The 27479-nt window shown below is 37.1% G+C and overlaps 1 protein-coding gene across 7 annotated transcripts in view; it reads right to left on the bottom strand.

The window, feature by feature from the left end:
- The window catches only part of tead1b (TEA domain family member 1b), a 57893-nt gene that overhangs the window by 8497 nt on the left and 21917 nt on the right, over nt 1-27479 (bottom strand). Inside the window, exons 1-6 of one of the 7 annotated variants that reach the window (XM_038298712.1) lie at nt 12009-12024; nt 8110-8174; nt 3663-3725; nt 3510-3572; nt 1049-1060; nt 142-273 (exon numbers count right to left, since the gene is read on the bottom strand). In XM_038298712.1, coding sequence (XP_038154640.1) covers nt 142-273; nt 1049-1051 — 135 coding nt within the window. In that variant the 5' untranslated portion in view covers nt 1052-1060; nt 3510-3572; nt 3663-3725; nt 8110-8174; nt 12009-12024. Of the gene's footprint in view, nt 1-141; nt 274-1048; nt 1061-3509; nt 3726-8109; nt 8175-12008; nt 12025-27479 lie in introns of those variants that run through there. The other 6 variants (XM_038298706.1, XM_038298705.1, XM_038298707.1 and 3 more) reach the window with 6 other exon arrangements.

Raw genomic sequence — 27479 nt, 5'->3', positions numbered from 1 at the left:
GTTTATCAGATTGGGACAGTTGTTGCAAAGCTGTGGTGTGTAATGTGATTTGGCCTGGGTTTCAGTAAGGTTGGTCCTGGTTCTGCCCTGTGTGAAGTGAGACAGAATAGATCTGTAACAGGGTGCCAATGAGGTACGTACCCCTGCTCCTGGGAAGGCGGGCCGAGGGATGCCTGGCAGGCCGAGTTTGTTGTGGATTGCCGTTGCAGAGACGATCTGAGCCGAGGACATAGAGGCCATGCTCTGGAGGGCTTTGTCCTTCACCGCTTGGTCCTTCAAAGGCATTAACAAAAGGCTTAGCACTGGCACATATGAGAGAGTGAGGGGGTAGAGGGGTAACAGAGTCTAAACTGAATGTTGACAGCAACACTGAACTTTCTCACAGCAGTAAACAGCAAGCACATTAAAAGCACCATCAGCATAGCCATGCTAAGGACAGATTTGTCTGTTTCTTCCAAGGTATTCCCTAAACAATAGCTTCCAAATTCCAATATACGACAGCAGACAGTGGTATGCAGTGGAATTAAACTTCACTTGATAACTCATTTTCCACAAAAATATTTTTAAAATGTTCTTTCAAAGGCCCTCATTTCAAGGCTGCATTTGTCTGAATGTCAAAACTAATCACATCTAAACATCCAAAAGAATTTCTGAGGTAAACCTGAAGCTGTTGAAATCATTATTAAGTCTAGCAACTCAACATTGCTTCTTTTGTTTTATCTTTGTTTTACACATTTGGAAGTCGTCAAGGTTGCCTAAAATCTTATTCATTTTAAACATTAACTATGAAAGAATTTTATTGTAATTAGAGTTATAAAATTCTGCAGCAGCTTGTGCATGTGGGCACTGTGGAAAGCTTATGCAGACATATTGGTGGCAGAAGCTTGAGGCAGGCATGCTTGCAGTGGATGTCAGTGTAGCAGAGTCATGACACACAGATGCATCGATATCAGTAGAAAAGTCCGCATAAATGGACAATTAGCAAAAGCACACAAAGCAATGTTAAATAAAGCAGGAATTGCATACCAAATTAAAAATAATTACTTACCATACTCGTGACCTAAATGCAGAAAAACAAGGTTTCATTTTAAACTTATAATCCAACTGGTCTGAGTAATTCAAGTCTCATGTATGCATAGAACATCTTTAAACTTAAGGTAAAAGTAATGTAATTTTACTGTTTTTCTACAGAACATTAAGTGTGCAAACATGCACATACGTTTCAGGAAAACTTCAGAACCAAAGGATTTGTATTTACAAATTAGCCTTTGTGGTTAAAATCTTGCTCTATAATTTCCTGATCAGCATTCATCACTCAAGACAAAACAGAGCAGTAATGTAATAACTGTAATTTTACTAAAATACTACAGAAGAGAGCAGAAGCAGCAGGTTTTGATTCTTCTTAAATGAAGGGTACACTTGAATTTCTATTTACTGCTGAACTCTAATTTGCTTTAAATGAAAAAAGACAGGGATTCATACAAAAGCTCTGTTTCCCTTCATACAGACGCCTGTGCCTGTGAAAAGGCAGGCAAGGAGGTGGATAGCGGCTCTCTCAGCACACACACACATATGATTATACACACAAAGATTAATAAGGGGTCATTAATTTGTGTTGAATACTGGAAGAGGAGCAAAGAGGTCAAAATGTATAGTCCTGTAAAAAAAAACGTGAAAACATGGCACACAGGCAGGGTGCAGTTTAATATAAAAAATACCCTATATACCAGTCTGTATTATTCAATATTACTTATTTCACAATGCATTTCATCCACTTTATTCTGCTTTTCTGAAAAGCCTTTGTTTGTGACTTTTTCTCTTTAAATAACTGACAAGAACGCTGTAAAACTATGACATCTGTACTGAGAGGAAGGAAAGTGGCTGAGGCAATGGCATTGTGAGAACCTGGAGTAATCAACAGATTGGGGACAAAAAAGGTCAAGAACAGAAAAAGGGCATTTTGAGAAAGAGGCAGCTTCGCAGCCATTCTCTCGCTCTGAATGTACACCAGTGAGTCGGACAAGAAAATTTGGGTTACTTCAAAAGAGGTAGAGGAATAAGGTCTTCTTTGTTTTATTGTTAAAACCGTACACTTCCTTCCGTCTGTGCGAGTCAGCGCTCAGCCACCCAACAACAGCCAATGCCAGCATGCTTTGAAACACGTTTACTAAACACAACAAAGATCAACGATTAGAGACTTATACTGTTTTATCACTGTATTAAACCGCAGCCCAACCGAGACCTTTGGACATCTACATGTTTTTAGTATTTACCCAATTAGTCATTTCACTGAATTTATTTAAATAAATATCTAGTTTAAATTGTTTCTAATTAAATAAAAGTGTCATAAAGCTAAACCCCTTTTTGAGTTCATGTCACCAAAATATGTACACTAAACTGTATAAAAGATCTTTTCCAGTTAAAGCAGCTTCTTGGATGAGAATTTTGTACTTTAATGTATTTCTCTGCTTGTACTTCACCAATATTAGCTCTTTAAACAATCATCATGGGAGGACTTTATTTGTGAATGCTTGCTTTTGATGCTGCAAAAAAACATTTTAGGAGGTGACAGAAATATTTGGTAAAGTCATTAAGAAAATAAATGTAAACTGTTTTATTGCCAAAACAGGAAAGTGAGACAGATGCAACATTAAAAGACAAAAAAAACAACAAAACATAATAAATGTATTTTAAAGTAGTCATATTTTCTATTGGTCTTCAATGTTAGCAATAAACAAGAGGTGAGATGTCTTTAGGTAAATACTACTGCAAGTCATTTTATCCCAATATCCTGTAGTCCTAAGCAGTAATTTGTGTTTCAAATGGTAATCAATTAAGTTCAACAAACCTTGTTAATTCCCCTTAGCTATTTACTTTGTTAGCCAGCCTATAACACACTGTTTAGTTCATGTTAAACAAATATAGGTTCAGCTGATTGGTTGCACATCTCTTAAGAGCAAACTCATTACCCTTTTTTCCTTTTATATGCAGCTGATTTGCAGATTGCAACAGGGGAGGATGGGGGGGGTGGGTCATCTTTGAGCTTATTGTATGAAAATAGGATAAGAGATAAACTGACAGAAAGTTTTAATGCTTTTTAAGCTTATTTGTTAAGTCCAAACTGTATTTTGAGCATGATGATTTACATTTTTATCCAATTCTAAACCTGCATGAACCTTAAAACTTTTAGTTCTTCTTATCTATTCATTTATATAATAATGATAATAGTCATCTAAAGTTAATGTAATGTAAATACTGTTTGATGTTATCTTAATTTATGTGCAGTTGCGGATAAAGCAATGGTCCATGAAGAGAAATGAACCCGGACAGAGGAAGCATGACCACATAAGAGGATGAGCAAGAAACTAAAGGGATGTTAGAAAAGGCTGAACAGGTAAGAGTCAGTGATTAGAGGGAACCAGAGGACCAGGCATTCACTCTGTCACCACAGGAACAGAAAGTTTAAGACGCACAGAAACCAACAAGCCCAAAAGCAGAAAAGCGCATACCTTTAGCTTGGAATGAAACTCACGAGATTTTCTTCTGGCAAGAACCTGAATGTGACTAGACACCTGCGGGGTAGGGGAGGGGAGGAAAACAAAGGAAGAGCCTGTAACCATGGCAATGAAAAGCCCCCTGCAACTGGGCAAAGCCAGACGTACCTTAATGGCAGCTTGGATTTCTCGAACTTTCTTTCTTGCTAAGACCTGTATGTGACTAGACACCTCCATTGGAAAACAAGAGAAAAAGTACAATAAAAAACAAGAAAAACCCAAAAAGGTTCAGAGTGGATCACAGATTCTTTGTTTAAAAACACTTAAGTGAGGCATTCTGAGACCACACACCAAGCTAACAACCAATAAAGGCCATGTACAGTGTGTTGTCGTGACTTAAGTGAGCTGATTAGGGAAGATGCAGGCTCCTTTTGCACACATTAACAGCACACAGATGTGATCCACTGTGCGCTGAATAAAAATCGGCTGGTCTAGTATTTAGCTGCCGCCAAGTGAGGCGATTCTCCAGCAAAGTTTACCTCAGTTACTCACATAATTCAAAATAATCCTGTACTCATAGATGACGCAGTCTGGAAGCACTTTAATTGAAAGGTAATGTGTATTAATGGCAGCCTTGAGAGCTGGACTGTGTAGACTCCAATCACAAAAATCACCCTCAAGTTGAATAGTGAAACAGTGGGGAAAAAAAGGGATTCAACAGAAAGGTATCAGCAGGAGCTGAATTTTTAGCGGAACAACAATTTCCATAAATATCAAAACATACCTACCTTAGTAAACCATTTAAACCGCAATTTTAAAAAAATTATTTGACTACAGAGGTCACTCATGTTGGAGTTTTTTAACATAATTTAATTAAAGTTCAGTCATCAGATTATTGCTGCAGCCTCTGACAACAATAATAATAAAAAAAATTATATAAAAACTACTATATAACTTATTTGTAAAACTAATTTACAAATAAGTTACATATTAGTTTTAATATTTAACTTATTTGTAAAACCAATTTACTTGCATTATGTATAAAATAAGTCATGCATTTGGACACGGACCAAATGACCTCAAATATCCATGTAATGATACCATGCATGTACATTATATCAATTTAAACAAACCGGAATATATGGTTATTGCTATAGCTTTGAGTAAACAAGTGCCAAGCCTAATTCTGTAAAAACATGAAGCCTTTCCGGTCCAGACTGATCAATACAAACTCAGTAATTGAGTGTCACTGCAGACAACACCTTGCTTATCGCTGTCATTCACCGAAATGATCAGAGAGGGGGTTTCCGTGTTTAAAAGGAAATATCACTCGTCATTTTCTTTATTAAGACAATGCTATAAGGATTTGTTTCAATACAAACCATATCACCTTTTATGTATAATTAGCACCGTTATCAAAAAAAAAAATCCTAGTAATGTCATTTGCAAAGATAGAAGATAAAAAAGTGTATAAACAGGTATTCAGACTACCTGGATTTTCTCATTAAAGAAACCCTATTATGGAGTGTGGAACATGTTAGAGCTGGAGTATGTTAAAAATATAGATTCCTTGTTAAATGACGAATGATCCTAGATGTGCAATGTTTTTTTCAATTCAAGAGTTTGAAATGCTGTTATTTAATATTTTAATAATTTATTACTATTTTTTTTTGTCTTTTCTCCATTTTTTTGTCTTTTTTTTCCTGTTTTGTTGTTGTGAGGCCTTAGCTGATCTTTATCTTGAAAGATGCCATCCATGTCAACAGAAATAAAGGGTATCTAATTACTCACTCAGGAGAGCTATTTTATGTTTCTGAGTGAAGGTGGAAAGATCTGACGGTCAAGTGACATTTTTTATCCTTACTAAAGTTGCAGTTGATTTACCTTGGACCATGGAATTGGGAAGTCAGAGAGACATAACACCTCTGTTTCCCAATCTTACAAAAATACTGTTCTACCTGGTATTTTGTGCATGTAAAGGGCACTAAAATATCCCATGTAATACACAGTGAAAGCGTAATACCAGAATGACGGACTTACTGGTATGTACATAAAGATAATGGGTTCAAACAGTCAATTGAGGAAAGTTTTATTATTCCTAAATGAAGAGGTTGGGTATGGTCACGTCTCCAACTTTCCAACTTGGAAGTCCCTTTTTCAGGGGTGTTCCAGCTGAGATTTCCTAATAGGTCTGAAATTTCAACTTCCAAGTAATAATAAAAATAGAACACTATAATTTTCCATCTGTTTTTACATCATGTTGTTTGGGATTAAAAAAAAAAAAAATTCCAAGATTGAAGTGATACAATGCATTCCAATTTAGCAAAAAAGAGAAAGAAAGAGCAGGTTTCTAATTGACTCCTGTGAATGCAGATTGTCTTCAATCAGCTGTGGATCGACTAAACCAATGTTTTTCAACCCTGGTCCTCAAGGCACACTGCCCTGCATGTTTTAGATGTTTCCCAGCTTTCACACACCTGTTATCAATTGATAGCAGATTATCGGGCTTTGCTGAACTGCAATCATCTGAATAGGGTGGCCATTTCTATAGCACCAAAAAGGAGGAAATTGTGCGGAATATCAATAAATTACTAAGGTGTACATAAGAATCGGGTAAAGTCACATTTATAGTACAATTGTTAGTAGTTTAAAGAGGATGCTTTTGTAGCTGAATAGAACAAAATATTAAAGAGATGTAAAAAAGAACTGGTTCCCAGCATTTGTATTTATTTAATACATTGTGGTGTTTAAAAAATGACAATTTTTTGACACGATTAATTTGTGCTGAACTGCTGCAATTGTTCATAAATTATTTCTAATAGCATTAAAAGAGCATTAAATTATCTCATTCCTGTATAAAACCTGTGAACGTTTAATTTAATATGACATATTTAAAAAAAATCCCCATCATCATCCAGCAGATGTTCAGTTTCTGCCCAAATATTTTCTTTCTGTTGTGGATTTTTGTAACAGGAATAACTAGGATCATCCATAGTTTGTATGAACTTTGTTTGTTCTCTGCTTTCAAACTCATCATCTCTTCCTCCATTCCTGCAATAAGAATTTTCTTTTAAAGTTGTGAGGTGCGCTCTAGAATTTCACAACTTCTTCCTGGTCTGTTGAAGCACCAATAGTCTGCATCCAATTATTTAATTAATTGCTCTTAGTTTTTGGGAATATATACAAACTATGCTCTAATTTCTAGATACCGATCTGTTTTTACTATAATTTAATTTGACAAACCGGGTCTTCTCTACATTCTTTTTCCTGTTTGGTGCGATTGCAATTGCGGGTCTTGATGTGGACTGACCGGAGCGGAGCAAAAAATTAGCTCGGTTCCGTATTTTGACGGTGAAAGACGGAGAAGACGTACGTGGACAGAGACGTGCGGAGGAGTAGCTGAGGGTGTGGATCAGCTCTCATTGATTTACATGACAGACAAGTACTCCGCACGACATACGTGAGTGGAGCAGAGCGCTGACGGAGTATGTGGAATCTGGGGGTAAAGGAGGACAAATACACGTCCGGCTGGATGCGGCGCCGGACGCCGGACAGTGCAATGACTGTCCGCCCTAGAGCCGGACATCTGGCCACCCTATATCTGAATCAGGTGTGCTGAAGCTCAGAAACATCCAAAACATGCAGGGCAGTGCTCCTTGAAGACCAGGGTTGAAAAACACTGGACTAAACAATAACACTTAAATGAATAAAAACACTAAAGAATTGTGGTGGGAGCAATAAAATATTTACTGACTGCCAGAAGGAAAAAAAAAGCATTTTAAACACTTTAATCTGCAATAATCAAGATTTTAAAATACTACACATTACTGTTTCTTTTCACCAAGGGAATGAGTTCCCTGTTCCCCGTATCAGACTTGCAAATTTTCCATTTTTGACCATTGAGAGCTACACATAGAGTTAAACACAGCATTATTTTTAACCCAGACTTAGCTGAGTTTAAGGTTAATAAGTTCACATGTTTCTTCTGTTTCCCCAAGATAAACCACAGAGTCACTAAAACATCCAAAGAGCTGCTCAGCAACTATAAGAAGGCTTTAACCATTATAATGTCAATAACGATTTCTTCCATATTTCATCTGATTGCTACAAACTGTGGAAGTTTTACCAAATGGATGCATTTACTTTTTAAGGTTACCTTTATCAACTACTGAGACACGAGTCTCTTCTATAAGAAACATTGCTGGTTGACTGAAAACTCAAATTATTAACAACTGATAGATGAATGGTTTTTCACTCCCAAATAAGCAGAAATGTAAGGTGAACGAATAGATAAAACCCAGTGATTATGTAAGTTAAAAAAAACCAGAGCTGTTCCAAAAGAAGATGAATGATGTTTCATTAGCAAATGCCTATCCCCTTTACTTGAGATTCTCATTCTCATCCCTCAAATTAATAATTGGAATGTTCTGAGCGGGAAAAAAATCTTTAATCCAAATGTTTTTTTAATATCTTTCATTGGTATCAACAACTCCAGACTCCATGCAAGCAGTGATGGGATATAAATATTTGGATCAGAGTATCCTGATGCCCATCCATCTGGAGTCTGCTTTAATGGCATGCCCTTTCAGGAGGAGCTGCTTGTCTCTTGCCTTACCTGCTTGCGAGTTCTTGTCTTTCCAGTCCGAAGCTTGATGTATCTGGCTATCAGCTCATTTCGACCTGAAAGAAAAGAGAGCATGATATACAGATCAGACAGGGTCTATACAGGAATGAGTAACTCTAATTTAACGTTTTTTAATGCTGTTACTAATAAATTTAATGCTAGCAAGTACAGATAACTCTCATATATATATATATATATATATATATATATATATATATATATATATATATATATATATATATATATATATATATATATATATATATATATATCCTTCATCATCTTTACCGTGGACAAGCTGCAGCCATGTACAGAATTCATCGCTTTCTAGCCACTTTAGTTGAAATTTGCATTTTGCCATACAAGGCATCCCAAGTTCCAAAAGCTAATTTCAGGGAGATGCACAAATTATTGTATTGCCTGCATGCTCTCACTCGCATTAAATAAAAACACCACCTCACATAGTCTAAAATCCAGAATAATCAATCCGACTCGTGGGTATCCGTGAACAACCATCGATATCAGGGAAACTCCAAGAACTCCCCTGAGACTTGGAATGTCTGCCATAGTCTAGCCTTTTCTCCACCTCAAGCTTGTTTTCCGAACATACGGCTTTACGATCAACTGTAAGCAGTTCTGTGCAAACATGCGGAACCAGTTATATCTGATAGAATATATCTGTTGAAATTGTTTTTATAAACTTTTTTTTTTTAAATAAAGCATTTTAAATGCCACTATAATCACATTTAATGAATTGTAATGCCAATTAAGGCCCTAATTAAAAAAATAATAATAATTTAATGACTTTTAATTCATTTGAATGACCACCTGTGGAAACCCTGTCAGCCTATCTTAATAAATATGTGGATAAAAGTGGGTAAATTTTCCCTGTGTCGACTCTGATCAGCTCTGTTCTCCGAGTAAATCAATAAAGAGTGCTTACTTTGATACCTTTTTTTGAAATTGTATAAACAGTCTGTTGTGTTTTAGGGAGAAAGATGGGTATCCTCTTGGAATTTCCATACTTGTCGCCTGGTTACAAATACCATGCTCAAGGAATCCAATGCACAGCTTTTCTTTATTGTGAAAAGGTTTAAGGTGTTATGGCTCTCTAAATGTACATGACAATTCTACTTTTTGTGACAAAGTGAATCAGAGATAAACATCGAATAGGGTTGTGGTACTTGTACTTGAATTTCCCGCAAGGGATTCATAAAGCAATTCTGATTCTGATTGTCAAAGGCTTCGGTCCGCAAAGCAGCCATCCCAATCTCCACCGAAAGTCATCAACCGCCCATTTCCTGTCTAGCAGATGTTGAAATATAGTATAGAGTCTGCTAGAACTAATAATGATAAGGAAAATGACGGTGAGATACTTGGTAGGTGTGCCTCTAAAATAGATATTACCTATAGAGGAAAAAGCTTGATTGTAAATTTTTGTAACTGGGGAAAAAATACCAGTTTGTTGCAATAAAAACTCAATATACCGTAATAATGCATTAGTGTTAAGTGTTAAGGTATTATTAGCTGGTTTCTGCAGCATTTAAGTTTGCTTAGTATACATTGCTTGTCCTGTATTTTATAGATAAAACAAACAACCTCGCTTTTTTATATTATATGTCAATCTGCATTTTTTCCTATTTGGATGAAAACAGTAGACATACCAACATGAAACATGAAATTTTAGGAATTCAAGTGAACAACCTTCCTTCTGATTTCCACTCACTGGTTGGCATATCGCAGTTCATTGTTCTGAAGGCATGCATAAATCAAGGACTAAAAAAACCTATAATGTCCGTATTCTTTGTTACACATCTTTCTCTGACACACTCAAGATGGCCAATTATAGGAAAACGCTTTCCTGATATTACAGAAATGTTAAAAGATATATAGTAAAATCATTTATCTGACAACTTATAGAAGTATATATATCTAATAATTCTGAGCAGATTTTACTGTAACAACACTGAGCTCCATTAGCATAGGAAAAAAAACCTCAGTGGCATCAGAGCCTTTAAAATTAATCTAATTCAACCACAGGCTCTTCAAAGCCCAATGCTTTGAAAGGAAACAGACCTAGCTTTTCATGCTATTACAGAAAAATAATGGCAACTGAATATATTGGATTTAAAACACTACAGCCCTGACTCAATTATAATTAAAGCACAGCTTTGTAGAAATTTCCAATTAACAACCACCCAAAACATTCTTCTGCCCTCAGCTCTGCTCTAATTGCTGTGGCAATGCATTGACCCTGCTTAGCCCTTTCATATGGTAATAACACACTGCCAACCAAAACTATTACACAAATTATTGGTAGGGAGGCACTCTAATTATGTCCCCAGCTGTAGCCAGCCAGTGCCATGGAACTGCCAAACTCCTTCATGAAATTTGCCAACCCCTCATCAGAATGAAACCTTTTTTTTAACTATACTTCATTATCAATTAGAAGGGTTTGTTGTTGCTCAGACACAAGTGGATCAGAAAGTGCAACATGTACTAATAAGACATCACCAGGAATTTTTCATCAAAGGCACGGCATCACAAAAGAAATCTTTACTCTTAAAATTAAATCATACAGTGAGGTATAGACACCATCTTGATAAAAAAAAAAAACTTAATAATAGCTCTAAAATAAATATCTTCCTTGCATTGCGTGATATTTAGAGCCTAATCTTCAAAGATTTAAAATAAGGGGTGCTATTTTTTTTTTTTGTTTCCATGTTGAAAGAAACCGTATAGAGAATCTCTCCCCATGGTCTGGCATTGTACCAATGTCTCCTTTATGGTAACAAAAGGTTCACGTATTTTTGTGTGTCAGTTTTCACCTGACTTTCCAGAAGTACTAAAAGGGAAGCAAGGGGTGCAGCCGCAGTTGAGTTTTAGTCTTGGAAAGTATTCTGTGTATGTGGTAAATGTTAACATCTGTACACCATCCATGCTAGAATTTGCACTTTTGTCAACAGAATATGATCTGTATATTAATAAACTTATTAATACACACACAAATGGTTTGCACACAGAGTCTGCTTGATTGCAAACTTAACTTACTTAGCATCTTCTTCGAGGATCTACTCTGCACATACAAAGACATTTAACCCTGTTTTAAGACACACAGACCTGAAGATCAGGCCCAAAGAGTATTACAACTAAGACGACATCCAATTATGTTATGGGTACTCTCTCAGTTAGTCATCTAGAAAATCTAAATACATGTACAGAAGAACCTTTAAGGCGAAAATGAAAACTAGTGCATTCAATCAATTATTATTTTCTGCAATAAAAACTTCTGTATTTTTAAGGGCTTTTATTTTATCGGATCAATCACCAGTTTTTCTTCAGTTTTATAGTAAAGAGAATAATAAAGAGAAAAAAGGAAGGAAAATCTAATGATTTAATGGGCAAATGAAAAACTAAACTTAACTTCATAACATGCATGTCAACAAAACAGGTTGCAAACAGTTCAATCAGTTTCACAGCAGTTTCACGCAGTTCTGTTCTGTCTAGAGCAAAAGCTAACGAAAAAGAAGCCAACAGTAAGTATATAGACCCTCACTGCTTTCCCCGAGGGCTTTCTGCAGCAATCTTTTAAACACACAAGGACAGGGCCGGAAGGGATTGGAACTATTGCTGGCTGGTCGACCCTGACATTATTTTCATACTGCATGTTCACACAAGTCCAGTCTGAACCTGGTCACATCACCCCACACATCAAAAACACAACATTTGAGGACTTAGGCTTTCTGCAAACTTTACCAAATGAGGCAGGGATCAGCGTTATTTTCAGTAATTCACACATGGTGGACATGCAACATGACAATACACGCATTCATGCAAAGTCCTGATTCTGACATCAAAGCACACAAATGGGCAGCTGAAAGCCTGCTTACTGTTGAATAATTCATTCTTTTCACCAGGCTGGAGGGAAAAAAAGCACACCGAATCTTAGCAAGCGTGGATGCTTTCCCCTTTTTCAACGCAAAACAATCTGGTTTTTTTTCAGCATGGGGTGGGTATTTATCTTTCAAGCAACACTGTGTACATTTTAGCCACCAGGGGGTGCTTCACCTGTGACTTCCAGGTTTAACTTCCTGTGAAGATCCCTAGCAAAATTAAACAGAATCCATAAGGGTTGGCCTGTTTTTTTGTTTTTTTTTCTCAAAACAAGATCGCAAAAAGACAATAACCATATTGTTTTTGTTTGTGTCACCTTTAAAAACCTAAATGCCAATATAAAAAATAAAAAATATTGGAGTAACTATAAAGCAACAGCATTTTTTTCTTTCAGCTATGTGAAAAAAACTAAAATGCAGCTATAGTGGTGTTGTTCCAGATATTAAATAGGGCAATGGTTTAAAAAAAAAAAGTTATCAATTTTGTACAGGCTTGTGTTTTAGATTAAAAAAGGTGAACTTATGGTTAGGAAAAAAGGGTCTTTCTAAAATTTAGGGTAACTAACAGCCTACATGTAGCATACTTGTACATTTCAGTTACCAGTACTAAAGTTGGCAGTGCTGATCAGTTTATAAGACCATATAAGACCATATCAGCTGGAAGAACTTCAGAAATTCGTTTAGACACCATGGCTGCACTCAAAAACTATTCTGCACTGATTAAAGAAATCAGAAATCTGGTGTGGGCAGTTGTGGAGCAGCACATTACTCTGTTATCGCAGGTTTTCTCAGGGTTCTGCAATGAGCACAACTTACGAAGAAGCAAACAACTGTTTACGACATTCCATGTGCAGCACTTTGGTACTTAAAGAAATGTTAAAGTGCTTTATAAATAAAGCTGGATTAGATGTATACTTTTACTGTGAAGTCTGCATACATATGTTTAGACATGCTAAATAGTTGATGAGGTAACAACAGCTGAAAATCATTCGGCAATGATACTAGCACTTGATATTATTGATATGAACACTTTATGACTGTCCAGAACATACCAGTCTTCTGAAGAAATAATGTTTTGCACAGAGTCAAGGCAGAAATCTGGACTTAGTTGAAAGATAATATTATGAATGGTGAGGCTGGATTATAAGCTTTAATTATTTAATTTTGGCATTATTTGATGCCAAAGAGTGGTAACTTAGTAACAAAAAAAAGAATCTAACTGAAACTATTTAAACCATTGGGGTTAAATCAGGCTATTAGAGTGAGGGGCAGAGGTGGTCACATTTAGTCCTAGAAAGCTACTTTCTAGCAACTTGCATATCCCTTCACCCCTCATCATCTCATTCAGCCTGCATAGGCCTGTTTCTTAGTCATTCATTTGATTTAACTGATTTAGAGAAAGGTTTGTTCTGAATGTTGTAGGATAGTGGCTCTTGAGTATGAGGTGCCCCCAGGGACATAAATCAGAATTAACTTGCATATACACATATTAAATTACACTCTTCCATATAATATACTGAAAACCTCACACAAACACTAGTAAAAAGCTCTCACATAAACTAGTGAAAACATTTACCTCTTATATAATCTACTCAAAAGCTCTCATACAAAGTAGTGAGAACTGTTCATATAAACTGGTGAAAAGCTTTACCTTTCATACACACTACTAGAAAGCTTTCATATACACTATTAAAAAGCTCTCATATACACTACTAGAATGCTCTCATATACACTACTAGAACGCTCTCATATACACTATTAGAAAGCTCTCATATACACTACTAGAAAGCTCTCATATACACTATTAGAAAGCTCTCATATACACTACTAGAAAGCTCTCATATACACTATTAGAACGCTCTCATATACACTACTAGAATGCTCTCATATACACTATTAGAACGCTCTCATATACACTACTAGAAAGCTCTCATATACACTATTAGAAAGCTCTCATATACACTATTAGAACGCTCTCATATACACTACTAGAACGCTCTCATACACGCTACTAGAAAGCTCTCAAACACACTACTGGAAAGCTTTCATACACACTATTAGAAAGCTAAAATATATGGTCCCCCTCCTTTAATTTAGGCAAACATTGCTCAAATATCACCGAATCCAGATGGTTTGTTGTTGATGAAGAGAGGAATAAACACAGTTTAAGATTTGCAGCTAAATTAATTTGTTTCCATATTATGGAACTGCTATCAGGCACTTCCCATCATCTTATATCAGTAATAAAAAATTATAAATACAAATTTGGTATTTGGTGACTTGACTTTTATGTCTGTCAGGCTGAAGTGAAAAAACTTGGAAAGAGACTGATTCTCTTGGCGTTTAAAATAACAACACAAAACAGCATAAGAAAACCGCATTTATTTTTTTTATTTTACAATTTTGTAAACAACAGCGGCTGATGAAACTAAATGTCTCAACCTTGTATAATTTCACGACTTTTTATTTAACCAAGAAATGATCCGAAAGGCCTGGGAAATGATCAGATCCGCTTATGTGGCTGCAATGCGCGGCGCGCTCCCGACACAGGTGGAACAGATTTTCACATGGGAAGAGAATTTCGCACAACACCGGAAAAGGATCTCTGTTGAAGCAAAAACATAAAAAATAAAGTCGAGTAATGCCCATGCTTCTGTGAGTTGTTTAGCGGATAGCTGAGCATGAATCAAGAATTTTATTTGATACAATTTCGGCCGGAGATAGCACAAAATGTACGGAGCTAGCCAGAATGACCTCCGTTTAAAACAACTTCCGGTGTAATGACGGTCCTTCCTGTTTCACTGAAACACCTTCCGTTTCAACTGAAATCCGCTAATAGCTTTTCAGTAGTGTGTATGAGAGCTTTCTAGTAGCGTGTATGAGAGCCTTCTAGTAGTGTATATGAGAGCTTTCTAGTAGCATGTATGAGAGCTTTCTAGTAGCGTGTATGAGAGCGTTCTAGTAGTGTATATGAGAGCGTTCTAGCAGTGTATATGAGAGCTTTCTAGTAGTGTATATGAGAGCTTTCTAATAGTGTATATGAGAGCATTCTAGTAGTGTATATGAGAGCTTTCTAATAGTGTATATGAGAGCGTTCTAATAGTGTATATGAGAGCGTTCTAATAGTGTATATGAGAGCTTTCTAGTAGTGTATATGAGAGCTTTCTAGTAGTGTATATGAGAGCTTTCTAATAGTGTATATGAGAGCGTTCTAATAGTGTATATGAGAGCGTTCTAATAGTGTATATGAGAGCTTTCTAGTAGTGTATATGAGAGCTTTCTAATAGTGTATATGAGAGCTTTCTAATAGTGTATATGAGAGCGTTCTAGTAGTGTATATGAGAGCGTTCTAGTAGTGTATATGAGAGCTTTTTAATAGTGTATATGAAAGCTTTCTAGTAGTGTGTATGAAAGGTAAAGCTTTTCACCAGTTTATATGAACAGTTCTCACTACTTTGTATGAGAGCTTTTGAGTAGATTATATAAGAGGTAAATGTTTTCACTAGTTTATGTGAGAGCTTTTTACTAGTGTTTGTGTGAGGTTTTCAGTATATTATATGGAAGAGTGTAATTTAATATGTGTATATGCAAGTTAATTCTGATTTATGTCCCTGGGGGCACCTCATACTTGAGGGCCGGACCTCTGATATAGGGTATGCTAGCTTTTTCTCCATATATATATATAAAACATAATCAATGTAATAAGGCTCTAATGGCCTTTGAAATGTAATTTTTGTTGTAAATCGTAATCTTACCAAATCTATTACTCAGCAGTCAGGCCTTCATAGTTATAGTTAATGGTCAATGAAACAAAATGACATTTTATATGGTTTATTATGTATTTGCTAAAACCTCTAGTTACTTTACTATGTCCTATTTTTTTTATTAAAAAAAATCTCCATCAGATTGTTGTGGTTGAGACCTTTGTTTACAACAAAGTCGTTCATAAAATTGTTCTTTTTCCATTAAACAGAAACAGTTAGAAGCTTTATGTCTTAAAAGGCACATGGCTCCCCAAGGTTCACAATAGAGTAAAAGCCCTTATATAAATAGGTGCTTCAGAATCTTTATTCCATTATTACCGGTTCACTTAATTCAATAGCACATATTTTTATCCTATCTTTTTGCCTGATATTCCTTTATCAAGCTGTTTTTACAATGATTTAAAAAGTGATAGATGTTAAAAATAACATATCCTTCAAAAATGTGGACTTATTCAATCTAAAAGCAGTTAAAAAACTTTGCCTGACAGGTTACTGCTCTGGTTTCCTTCCCCCCCTTCCTCCTTTTGAAAGCATCCATTTCCTGTAACAGCCTTTTATTTCACCCAAATGCAGGCACAACCCCAATCACATCTGGCCAAGCTCTCTGCTATGAGACAGCTCTCTGGCCCAGAATCAGCCAACAGATTGCCTGCATATATGTGGTTTCAAATTGACTTTCTTTGTTTGTAGTCTGAGGGGCAGTGCAACCACACACTAAGATATTAATAGACAACATTATTGACTGCCTTTAACAACAGTAGCTGCTCTAAAACAGATGTAAACTAGTTAAATGTTCTTTTCTTTTCAATACCTTAGTCTAAAGTATGCCTACTACTCATTGCTAATCATCACTATCCTAGCTGATATGATAAAGTACAACTTTCCCCATTGCAAAATATTTATTAAAACCTCACTCCATCAATGGTCTGTGGTCTGCGATAGTTTGCTATCTCTGTTCCTGTTTCTCCCAGCTAAGCATTGCACAAACATATGGTGATGTTGCTTTGCATCACCTGGTTAACTTTCTCAAATGGATAGAAACATGCCTAATTTGCATTTTCTGCTTTTTATTTTAAGGGTTGCTTTAAAATACGCATGACATTTTGATCAAAATATGGCTAAAGACAGTTACATGGGCCGGGCCAAAATGTTCAATGTTATTCAAGTTAAAGGGGTCATAGAATGAATACAGAGTTTATATTGTCATAGATAAATTACAATAGTTCAGTGGTTGAAAGGGACATACAGAGAAGTTCAAACCCCATTAACACCTCCTTTCTCTGCAAATCTCACAATTCTAAACTTCCATGCCCCGAAATTGACATACTGTAAATGCAGTGTTCCAGGCTGCTTGGAGAAAATTTTCAGTCTTCCCAAGGATCCGAAGATTCGACAGGCATGAATTATTTTTGTGTATCAGAAGATCCCAGGCTGCCGACTGGACCGGACCAAGCATTCGAACCAAGCTGCCAGCTCCGGGGCTGATCCGGGGCCAGAGCCAGCGGGGGACGGAGTGACCAAACCCGACCCGGTGACGGTAGCCGCGGCAACCATCACTGGGTTTGGACCCAGTCGGGGTCGGGTTCGGACCCGGTCGGGTTCAGTCACTCCGTACCTCGCTGACTCCCCGACCATTTTGAAATTCCCCAGGACATATTTTTAGGTATGAAAAGTAGGACTGAGTCTTTGCTCAGCTGCTTCCCTTGTTGTAAACCAACCAATGAGTGCACACCTCATCTAAATATTCATGAGCATAACATAAAAGAAAAACAAAACTTCATTCCAGGGCTTTTAACCAGGCTTGCATTAGGGCGCATAGAACAGCAAATATGCCATACGATTCAGAGACTTTAAGGACCATCACCAAATACCCTATATAATCATTCTATGACCCCTTTAAGGACCTTTTGAATGTATTAAAATGTATTAGGTGCGGTTACAAAGTAATTTACTTCGTAACCGCGCCTCTCTTCTTTTCAAGACACATGAAATGACCACTATATTGCTGCTTAGTCTGACTAAAATAGACCTGGGGTCTTTCTCAATTGGAGCTACACAAGCCGCAGAAGATTGTGTTGGGTGTGATAATCCCCATTGACTCTCAATGAGAGCTTAATGCCACAAACTCGACCAACGCACTTTTCTGTGGGATCGGACGCAAAATTGGCTTCTGTGTTTTAAGAGCTTTAAGGAAAAATCTCCATGGTATATATGTTTTAAATGCACTAAATGTTTAATTTTAACTTCCTTAAAGTTCCTCCTTTAGGGATTTCTTTTACTAGTTTGGTATTTAAATGTAGCTGTGTGTTTGACCCTCTTTAGTATGCGAAATACTTCAAACTCTTTTGTGGATTTGGGCTCTTAAGTCAAATCCTCTCTTCCTGGTTTTCATACGATGGGACCCGCCACAGGTTCACACAGCAAGTGAATGACTCCAGGCTGTGAGTAAAAGGTGTCGACCTGCAGTTGTAACCCTTCCAGGATATAGTTCCAAGATCAAAAATCTTCCACAGTTTGGCGTAAAGATTTCTTTATGACACAGAGGGCTCTTTTGTTTTTAAGCTCTTAACATCCACCTCATTTTTGGTAATCCTCGCCTATTTTGCATACCCAAATGGAAAAGCAAATAACTTAGGAACTGTAAGCCCAAATTACATGTGCAATACATTAATACATTATTTGAAAGCTAACACCCTCTAGTTTCCTAATATATAAATTAAAATTGGGTGAGTAGAACACAGACCAACCTGCATCAGTTCAAACATGACTCAAAGTTGTTTTTTTTATTCTCGGAAAAGATAGGTCTTTTTGAACAGAGGTAATAAAGACATTCTTGAGAAAAGGCAGGTTTTTATTGTATTATATTTGTTCTACATCATGTGAACCACAAATGCAGAAAATGTCAGACCTCTAGCTATAACAGTTCCAGAGCTGTGGGATTTTAAACTTTTGGTGTCAGCTTGGAGCTGCGCGCAATGGCTCCACCTGCTGGTAAAAACTGTACCGGTGGAATTTTATGCATTCTTAATTATTACCTCTACTTAAAGGTATACTATGCAACTGGTGTTGATTTTCCAGTGAGGCTCCCCCCAGAGGGCGAAAGTAAAAGTGCACTGTTGTAAATATGCTCAGCTGTTCTCCTGGTTTCTCCGTCAAGCCAGGCGCTGTTGTTTTGAGCTTAGCAGACAGGCAAACACAACGAATCACCATGTCTACTGCGGTAAGTGACTATTTTGTTCCAGTTTTCGAGTTTGAAAATTTAGCATGTTTTCATACATTATTTGTTATGCATGTGTCTAAATAACAAAGATTGTAGTTAGCCAAGTTCTCGCCGTAAAGCAAGACCGACTCTCGCGAGACTTCTGAGCCTGTGGGTGCGGGCTCCTGCAATTGCAAGTGCGGTATTTCCCCCACAGACCACCAGGGCGGCCGAAAATACATTTGTTCAACCTGAAATGACTCATTTAATCATCCAAAACTTTATGGAACACATTAATTAACTGAAAAATGTTGCATAGTAGCTATGCCTTTAAGGTCCGCTGGGTTGCCGACGACCCGGTGGGTTTTAAGAGGTTAATGTAAAGATTGTAAATTTAAAAATAAGCTACGGTGATACTGATAAGGGTTTTTCAGAAATAACAAAGCTCCCTTTCTGACTAAATCTGCAGGAAACATTCAGATCATATTTTCTATTCAGGAGACTCCTCAGTAAGGTTGAATATGAGCCTTTCTTCTATGAAGTATGTTGTTCTGTGTCAGAGATCAATAATTGCACTGTAGGTGACAGAACACTGAGGAGAACCACAGTGCTACTCGCAACAAGAAGGATTTATCTGTCTTGGAAAACAACAACAACACAGTAGAGACTGACACGGGATTGGATTTTCACTCCTGTCCCATCCCACTCCCATAGAAAAAAATGGTGTCCCGTCCCGATCCCGGGCCAGAGTAGAAATCTAAATCCTGTCCCGTCCCACTCCTGGTGAAATTACTCCCACTCCCATCCCGCTCCCATTCAGAATGACTCCCGCTCCTGCACCACTCTCATTCTTGTTGTTTTTGAGCGCGGGTGAAAAACTCAGAGCGGAAGTTACTATTGCTTTGCTCCCGCTCCCGTCTGCTCCCGTTAATGTTTAATCCTGTACCGTCCCAATCCCGTGATCGTTACTAATACTGACTCCCATCCCACGGGAATCCCACAGGAATCCCGTGACCCATGGGATTCCCGTAAAAATGTCAGTCTCTACAACACATGGCCATATGGATTTTAATGTAAAATGTGCATTCAGTTGAATGTTTTTGTATGTGTCTGTAAAGGTTGGTGTGTAAGCAGTTGACTGTCTCAATGCCCGCAGCTTTCCTGTCATCCATGATAGATGACTCAGTGGTGTTAGACAGACATTAACATCACAAAAGCCCAAGCCAACAATATGAAGGCATTTGCTCCAGGTTTTGGCAACAGGGAAAGGGGGAAGCAAGCTTTTACTTGAAATATCACTGGGGGAGCCAATGCTTGCGAGGCAAAGAAGAGCCTCTCACTCCAGTCCTCAAAAGAAAACCTGACATCCCTTTTATAAGGGAAAATCCACATGCTATCCATTCATTGCATTATGTTAGCCATGTCTTGGAGACAAAATGTTGAGCCTACTGATTGATGTTCTCCATAATAATAGGATGAGATCACAATGTCAGTTATAAATTCAAAAGTTCCTAAAAGTAACAATTACCTGTTACTCTAAGTAATAACTAGATAATTATTGCAAATATATAGTCTGTGCAGCTGTATCAGGTTATAAAGGGTATTTATATTCTCTATTCTAACATTAGCATGTTTTTTCTATGTCTTTAATTTTTAAGTTTTAAGTCAGATAGTTTGAGATCACCTATCATCATAACATGCACCAGCTGCATGTTACAAGTGCTTTAATATGCTGAATTGTGGAGGTTTCATGCTCACATGTGTGAACCCAGAGGGAAGACTTCAAGGCTGAACTGTGTGTTTGACATGTGCCATGATGACAATGAATACAAGCCCTATATTCTTACACACAATAGAAAGCCCTCCTCTATACAACACTCCAAAACCACAGCGAAGATTGAACTAGAACACCCGATTGGTCTGAGGTCGATACACTCACAACAAATCTGTTATGTATTTAGATGCTGAGATTTTACAGAACGTTGTGTTGTGTTTCTTGATGTCAAGCATTTACATCATATATGGCACCTTTTGCCTCTATTAGTTGTTTTTATTGGCTGTTTGTGGATCAAACGATTTTTATATTCAGTTTATTTTTTAGTTTTTTTTACCTCTACCAAGGAGGTTGTATTTTTGTGTTTGTCTGATTTTCTGTGTACAGGATAAATGTAACATTACACAAAACAAGATCCATTGAGATCACGTGACTTTGGCTGAAATCAGGTAAAAGGTCCTAACGCAGAGCAGGGGGGTGAAACTAACCAACTAACCATTGATATTATAACTCTTGTCTTTCTGGAGGTCACAAACACGTAAGATCATGAGCTGTAATGGTGAGACAGGATCACAGGGCCAATGTGACACAGATAACCAAATCAATGATAGCAGACTGAGCACTGGCACCAGGTGAACCTTAAAGAGTTGTGGGACACAACCCTTGTGGTTCTCCGTTCCCTTCTACATGTGATCTCATTCATCATCTTGCCATAGTGGAACGCCAAAGCTCTCAGTCCGGAAGGGCTTGTGCTTGGATATTTTTTGTGAAACTATGATCTCATGGATCTCATAGATCTCCAAGACCATCATCTTTACCCCACTTACTTCCAAATTCTGCTTTACCCTTTTATTTCTTGACCATCTTGGCTTTATGATTAACTCCTGGTTTGGAGCCATAATATTAGAGGGTACATTTGACCAGTCGTTTTAATTGAACAGTTTAAAGTGATCCAGAGAAGAAGGGACAGGACTAGCTAATTGAAAAGCTCAAGTTTAATCTCAGACTAAAGTGAAACTAAACTCTCCACAATTGTAGAAAAAAATGCGTCAGAATAATTTATGCTGAATAATGCGATGTTCTTCTAATTCATCTTCTTTTGAATTCTTATATACATAATGATTTTATTCAATGTTTCCCTGTTCTTAGAACATTTTTGTTAAATATGCTAGATGTCTGAACAGATGTTTCATTGAACTTGTGTTTTGAGTATCAGCCAGGATAACAGAATACAGCCCCAGAAATTAAGTTCTCAATATACTGTAGTGAGCAAGTGTAATTAACAGCTCTTTAAAAATCCATTTTTCTCTGAAGAGCAAAAGAAATCAATAGTTAACTTCAAATGACCTTATTGAGCTAGATAAAAGGCTTTATTGCAGAAGCTGGGTCAGGAGCAGTTGAGCTAATGTGTTAGCTGAGCAGTGGGGGATTAAAGGTGAGGCGTTCTCTGAAAATCTTACAAGACATCACAAAGCAGCAGGTCACTAACCTGAGCCTTCCTGGAGACACTGGGGGGATTACAGCAGCCAACCTCTGCTGAACTGTGCCAGAACACAGACGTAAAGACAACCTCTTTATCACTCAGCGGGTCCAAGCCCGTTCTATTTCCTCTCTCCTGGCTCTGTGCCTCTCAAAAAAGGCAGGGGCTGAAACCTGCTATGGTCTCAACTCTATGCAATATACTCACAGGGGACCAATGTGCACAGCAAGACCTTGCCTGAATCACTCTATCAATTAGGAGCTAGTGCGTTTAGCATCACATACATTACTTTAGAGGCTGCCATGGTCACTGTGTTGAGGTCTGCCTCTCAGGAGAGGCAAAGAAGATGAAAAAGATGGCCACAGTTGGGCTGGCTACTAGACTAATCTGAAAGGACTGCTGTAATTATGAGTCTCCTGAGAAACTGGCAGTGTGGCAGGTCCAATGTGTGAACACGGTGCTAACAGTCAGGAAGGTGCTCTGGCCTCCTTCTCCACAACAAAGTAAGACACTGAGCCCAATCAATATTTTCAATCTCTCAGGATCAATTCAGCAGCTGAGGGAAAAACAGACAGGCTGTCTATGATGATTATGTGTTTAAATGAAAAGTCAAACTTTATGGTAAGTTTTCTTTTTTTCATGTTTTATGTATGCATTGTTTTGTAATTTGAAGTTTGCATAATCAATTGAAGACTATTCATAACTCAGCCTATTGATAGAGACAACCCAAACTGCAGCAGCAACAGATGAAACTAGCTCTATGATTTTATGCATTTAATTTACAGAAGATAGAAGGTAAAAAAGCAAAGCTCTCTAAAACCTTTAAAACCTCTTAAAAATCTTTTAACTATAATATTTTTTTTTATGTGAAATAATCTTTCCTCCAATAATTATAATTTACTTTCAAACTGTATTCAACACAGTTCCAGACATTATGACAGATGTAATGTTTTGCAAAAAAAAAAAAAAAAGCTTCTACCTCTCAGGCTTTAGAATAGATTATCTTTGATTCGATACCATCGGATATGTTCGGAAATGTTCTATCTGGATACAGGAATTATTATAAGCTTATTATAAGATTCTCTAACTAACTTCAGCATCGGACTCAAAAAGTCAGGAGGTATTTTATTGAAGTCAAAAATACAAGAAAAGTAAATGTTGATTTGTTAGCAGGATCAATTAAAAACGTATAAACAGATATTATGGAGAAAAAAAAATACCAGAGGTGCGCCTCATGCCAAGGAAAAATTGATTTAAATTTGGTATGTGTTTTAACTAAAGGTGTCACAATTTGGGGGGAAATGTGCTTCTTGGTGGAGGTCTGCGCTCTCCAAGTGCTTTTCAAGTTCTTTTTTTCTTCTATGGTGCACTCCTTGCTATATGACATGAGAGACAATAAGTCTCAATTTGACTTTGACTTGATTTGGAAAAGGATAATGTTTCAGCATTAGATCATAAAACAGCACTATTATGATCGTCTTACAGTGAATACCACAGACCCTCTTTGTTTCCAGGGGTGCAGTTCAGTGCTGAAAGACTTTTCGCTACACTAGCAAAGAATGAGACGACAAACTGTGTCATCACTGGAGTGTAGTCCGGTGACAGCACAAAAGTGGATTTAAAATTCCATTCTTGTGTATATAACACAAATTTTACTATCAACCTTAGTGTTTCTCATCAGAATTAGTTTAGTTTTATCTATGGAATATGTCGTAATCAACAAAAGGCTGCTTAGCTTCTGTAAATAGAACATCAAATGTGACACTGCATCTTTAAGAAACTGGAGACTAAATGTGTTTTTGTCAAACAAAAGCAGCCAATTGGGAACATGCAATCTGAAACCAGAAGCCTGGCTCTGAGGGCCTCACACAGACCTCAGTGAGCAGGGAGTGTCCCCGAGTACTCCTGATTCATACAGACATGGAGCCACAGCCTGCAAACCATTCATTGCAAACACATCTACAGAGGGAGGAAGAATATCTTCAATGCGCTCAAAATTATTGGTTTTTTCAGATCAAGAAAAAAAAAATACGATCAAATAAAAATTACATTGAAACCCCAGAGTCATAAAGATTGGAGGCACTGTAGTTTCTATTTATGTGCACATCTGCAAGGAAGATTAAGCAGAATGTAACAGCAAACAAAGAGACGCCACTGTTGTTCTGCATCCTTTCCCCTAAACTAGTTATATCTGCAGAATTCAAATGGACGTTAAGCCAAAGAGTAGTAAACACAGTGAAACTGACTTAAGCTCAAATTAGCTCTTACAAACTTGCTGCAAAATAATAATTTCCTAAAAGGGGCAATTAGTAAAGAGTAGTGGAAATCTGTTTACATTCTTCTCTTGTGCTGCAAACCATCGAGTGCAGAAACATCAACCTTTAAGAAAGAGAGAACAAAAGAGAACAGGTCTAACTGATTCTAAAGGATCAATGGAACATCCTAACCCTGCCTTGGCAGACAGCACTGCTTTTGAACTCAGTAATTTTTTAGAGAATGCACAGGTAGAAATATGGCCCAGCAATGCTTGGTGTTAAATATTACTAAAAATGCATTGTAACATCCATCTCTCTGTGATGACATTAATTAGGTTAGGTTGGGCCTGACATGAAATTACTTGTCCATGATCGTACTGTAACAAGATGGCTGATTAAGTTGCTTGAGACAACCTTTTCTAAGAACTTTCTAAATTCTTAATATGAAATTAAAATGTCCTTCTTCCTTTCCTACTTATAGAAGTATTAATACCATTTACACTTTCAAAAGTTACTTCTTTTATGAAAGACATAAAATAATTGGACTTTTTCACCACAATGGTGTGTGAAAACACAGTGGTCCTTTATTGACAATAGCCGGCAAGAAAATTAGGGATTATTCTAGAGGTGTGTGATGCCTTCCCTGCAATGAAGTTCCTCACACTCTATTCTGAGTGAATGCAGGTGACTCGGGGAGCCTGAGCTGATCCCAGAATTCCTCATTATCTGCCCAGCAGGGGAGATCAGGTCCACTCGCTCCGTTTCGGAGCATGCTTGGCCCGATGAGACGAGCCCCAGAGGAGCACAGCACTGGGCCATCAGGGGCAAGCCAGGTCTGCTCATTATATCTAACTCATCCTTGGCATCTCTGCAAACCAAGTGCCACTTAGTTCCCACAGGAGGGGTCTGAGCTGGACCTCTGATGAGATGGCAGAGCAAACAGCTGAATGATAATAGGAAAAGCTTTACATCAAAACATGCATGGATGGAGGCATAACGATCAAATGTTTAGCTATTAAACACGTTGATTTTGGTCTTTTTTTATAATAAGTGCAAATAAGGCCTGGAAGGAAATTTTAGATTACTGTCCCTGCAACCTTTGTATTAAAAAAATGTTGGATGAAATAACGTGACAATTAACTTTCACCATATAAGTAAAGCAATCCTAAATGGTATAAATACAAATAACAGGATGATGAGTTTGCCAAAGAATATCTATAATTATTTATCTATAGATGGAATAAAATTCAGTTTGTTTCTCCTCAACAGTAACTGATAGAAATTTGACAATGATATTTAGTTTGCTGGGTAGAGCAAATACATAATCCAATGAATAAACATACAATTTGAGTGAAACGTGTTGTGTCACTTATCAACTCTATTTCTAGGATAAATGAATGCAGCCGTGCACAGCAGGTAAATTATGCAAGTGCCGCATCTTTCTTAGGCCTTTGGCTTGGTGGTGTTGCCCTCCACTTTGCATTACCTTTTTAAGCTATTCTCCTAAGTAAACTGTGAGGCTACTAAAGCAGTCTATGCAGATGCTATGTCTACCAGTGCTGCTACAATTAGCCCCGGACAAAGGGCGCAGTGCCAGCCAACAGTGGTCTCGGCACATTCAAAGCCCTTCAGGTAAACACCACAATAGGCTAAGAAGCAGAAATTAGAAATTGTTTTGTACTGCAGCACGGTTGCTATAGAGACTGTTGCTAATTAACTGCACTCTACCCCAGGATAACAAAGGGCTTAAGGGCACTCAGGGCAGCTCTTGTGATGAGCTCTGTGTATGGAACACTATGCCATCCCCAGAGTCTCTAAACTACAAATACCTGTCTTCTTGTTGCCACATTAACTTCAGATGCCAGGAGAGGTTTTCTTTGGAACTTGGTGTGTTTTAAGGGCTACATCCACAGCTTGCATCAAGATTAGAAAAATAGAACAAAGCATCTTCCAATGCGTTGTCGAAATATAACAAATTATCATGTTTATGACATACACTCTGACAAAATTAAATTCACTGGTATCTTTGATCTTTTTTAATACTTTTATCCAAATCAAACAGATTCAAACATTTCTAATCGTTAGTCTGCGTTTTTAGGCAAATAGATATATTTCCAAAATGTGGAAATTGTCATTCCTGAAACAAAATAAAGATATGCTAGTTTTATTATGAATTGATATTAGTTTAACAAAGAACAATAGTTATAAGATGAAATGAATAATGTTTTATTACCCAATGGGTTACATTAACTTTAAACACAAGGAGAGTGTTTCTATCAGCTTGGTTATAAGAGAGATTTTGGACGCAGGGTTATACAGTATATCCTGATATATTATTTTTTTGGCTGATATTTGGCTGATTTCTGATATCAATATATGATCACAACACACCAAACCTTCCAAAGATCATTAATAATTTTGGGCTTAGCTGTAAGTTGCTTTATTGGAATATAGACATTTCGCACATATTAATTATCATATTGACACTCTACAACCACCGCTATTTTAAAATTTTTCACTTTTCTTTTAACTGCATCAGCCGGAAAAATATTAAACATCCCATCTTTAATGCTGTGGAACTGATTAACCATTTAGCTCAAACAAAACAAGAAAACGTATAACCTTGAGCATAGAAATACATTATATAAAATACTTCTTTTAGATTGATTTTTTTTTTATCCAGACAGATTCTTTATGAAAAAATGAATACAGAACAATGTAAACTTAATTTTAGTTGAAATTAACTTGAAATAAGCCCCCCTTTAATAATAATAAAAGTGTTACTCGTCATCAGCCGAGTCAAGCGAAAAAAAAAAAAAAAGAAAAGTCAAAAACAGACACTAACAGTTATTTTAGAAGAGAAAAAGAACATGGAACAAAGTGTCCAAAATCATAACAACTCTAATTTCACTGTCATTTTTAAAAATGTAATCTAACCGAGCACTCAGATTCAGAGTTATCATCAGCAACGCTGTCATGTTTGATTGGCTTCGTCC

This window comes from Cyprinodon tularosa, unplaced genomic scaffold (assembly GCF_016077235.1).
Source record: "Cyprinodon tularosa strain WSP-4 unplaced genomic scaffold, ASM1607723v1 ctg412, whole genome shotgun sequence".
In the NCBI taxonomy this organism is placed as follows: Eukaryota; Metazoa; Chordata; class Actinopteri; order Cyprinodontiformes; family Cyprinodontidae; genus Cyprinodon; species Cyprinodon tularosa.
The sequence above is the reverse complement of the archived record's forward strand: the minus strand, read 5'-3'. Positions and strand labels throughout refer to the sequence as shown.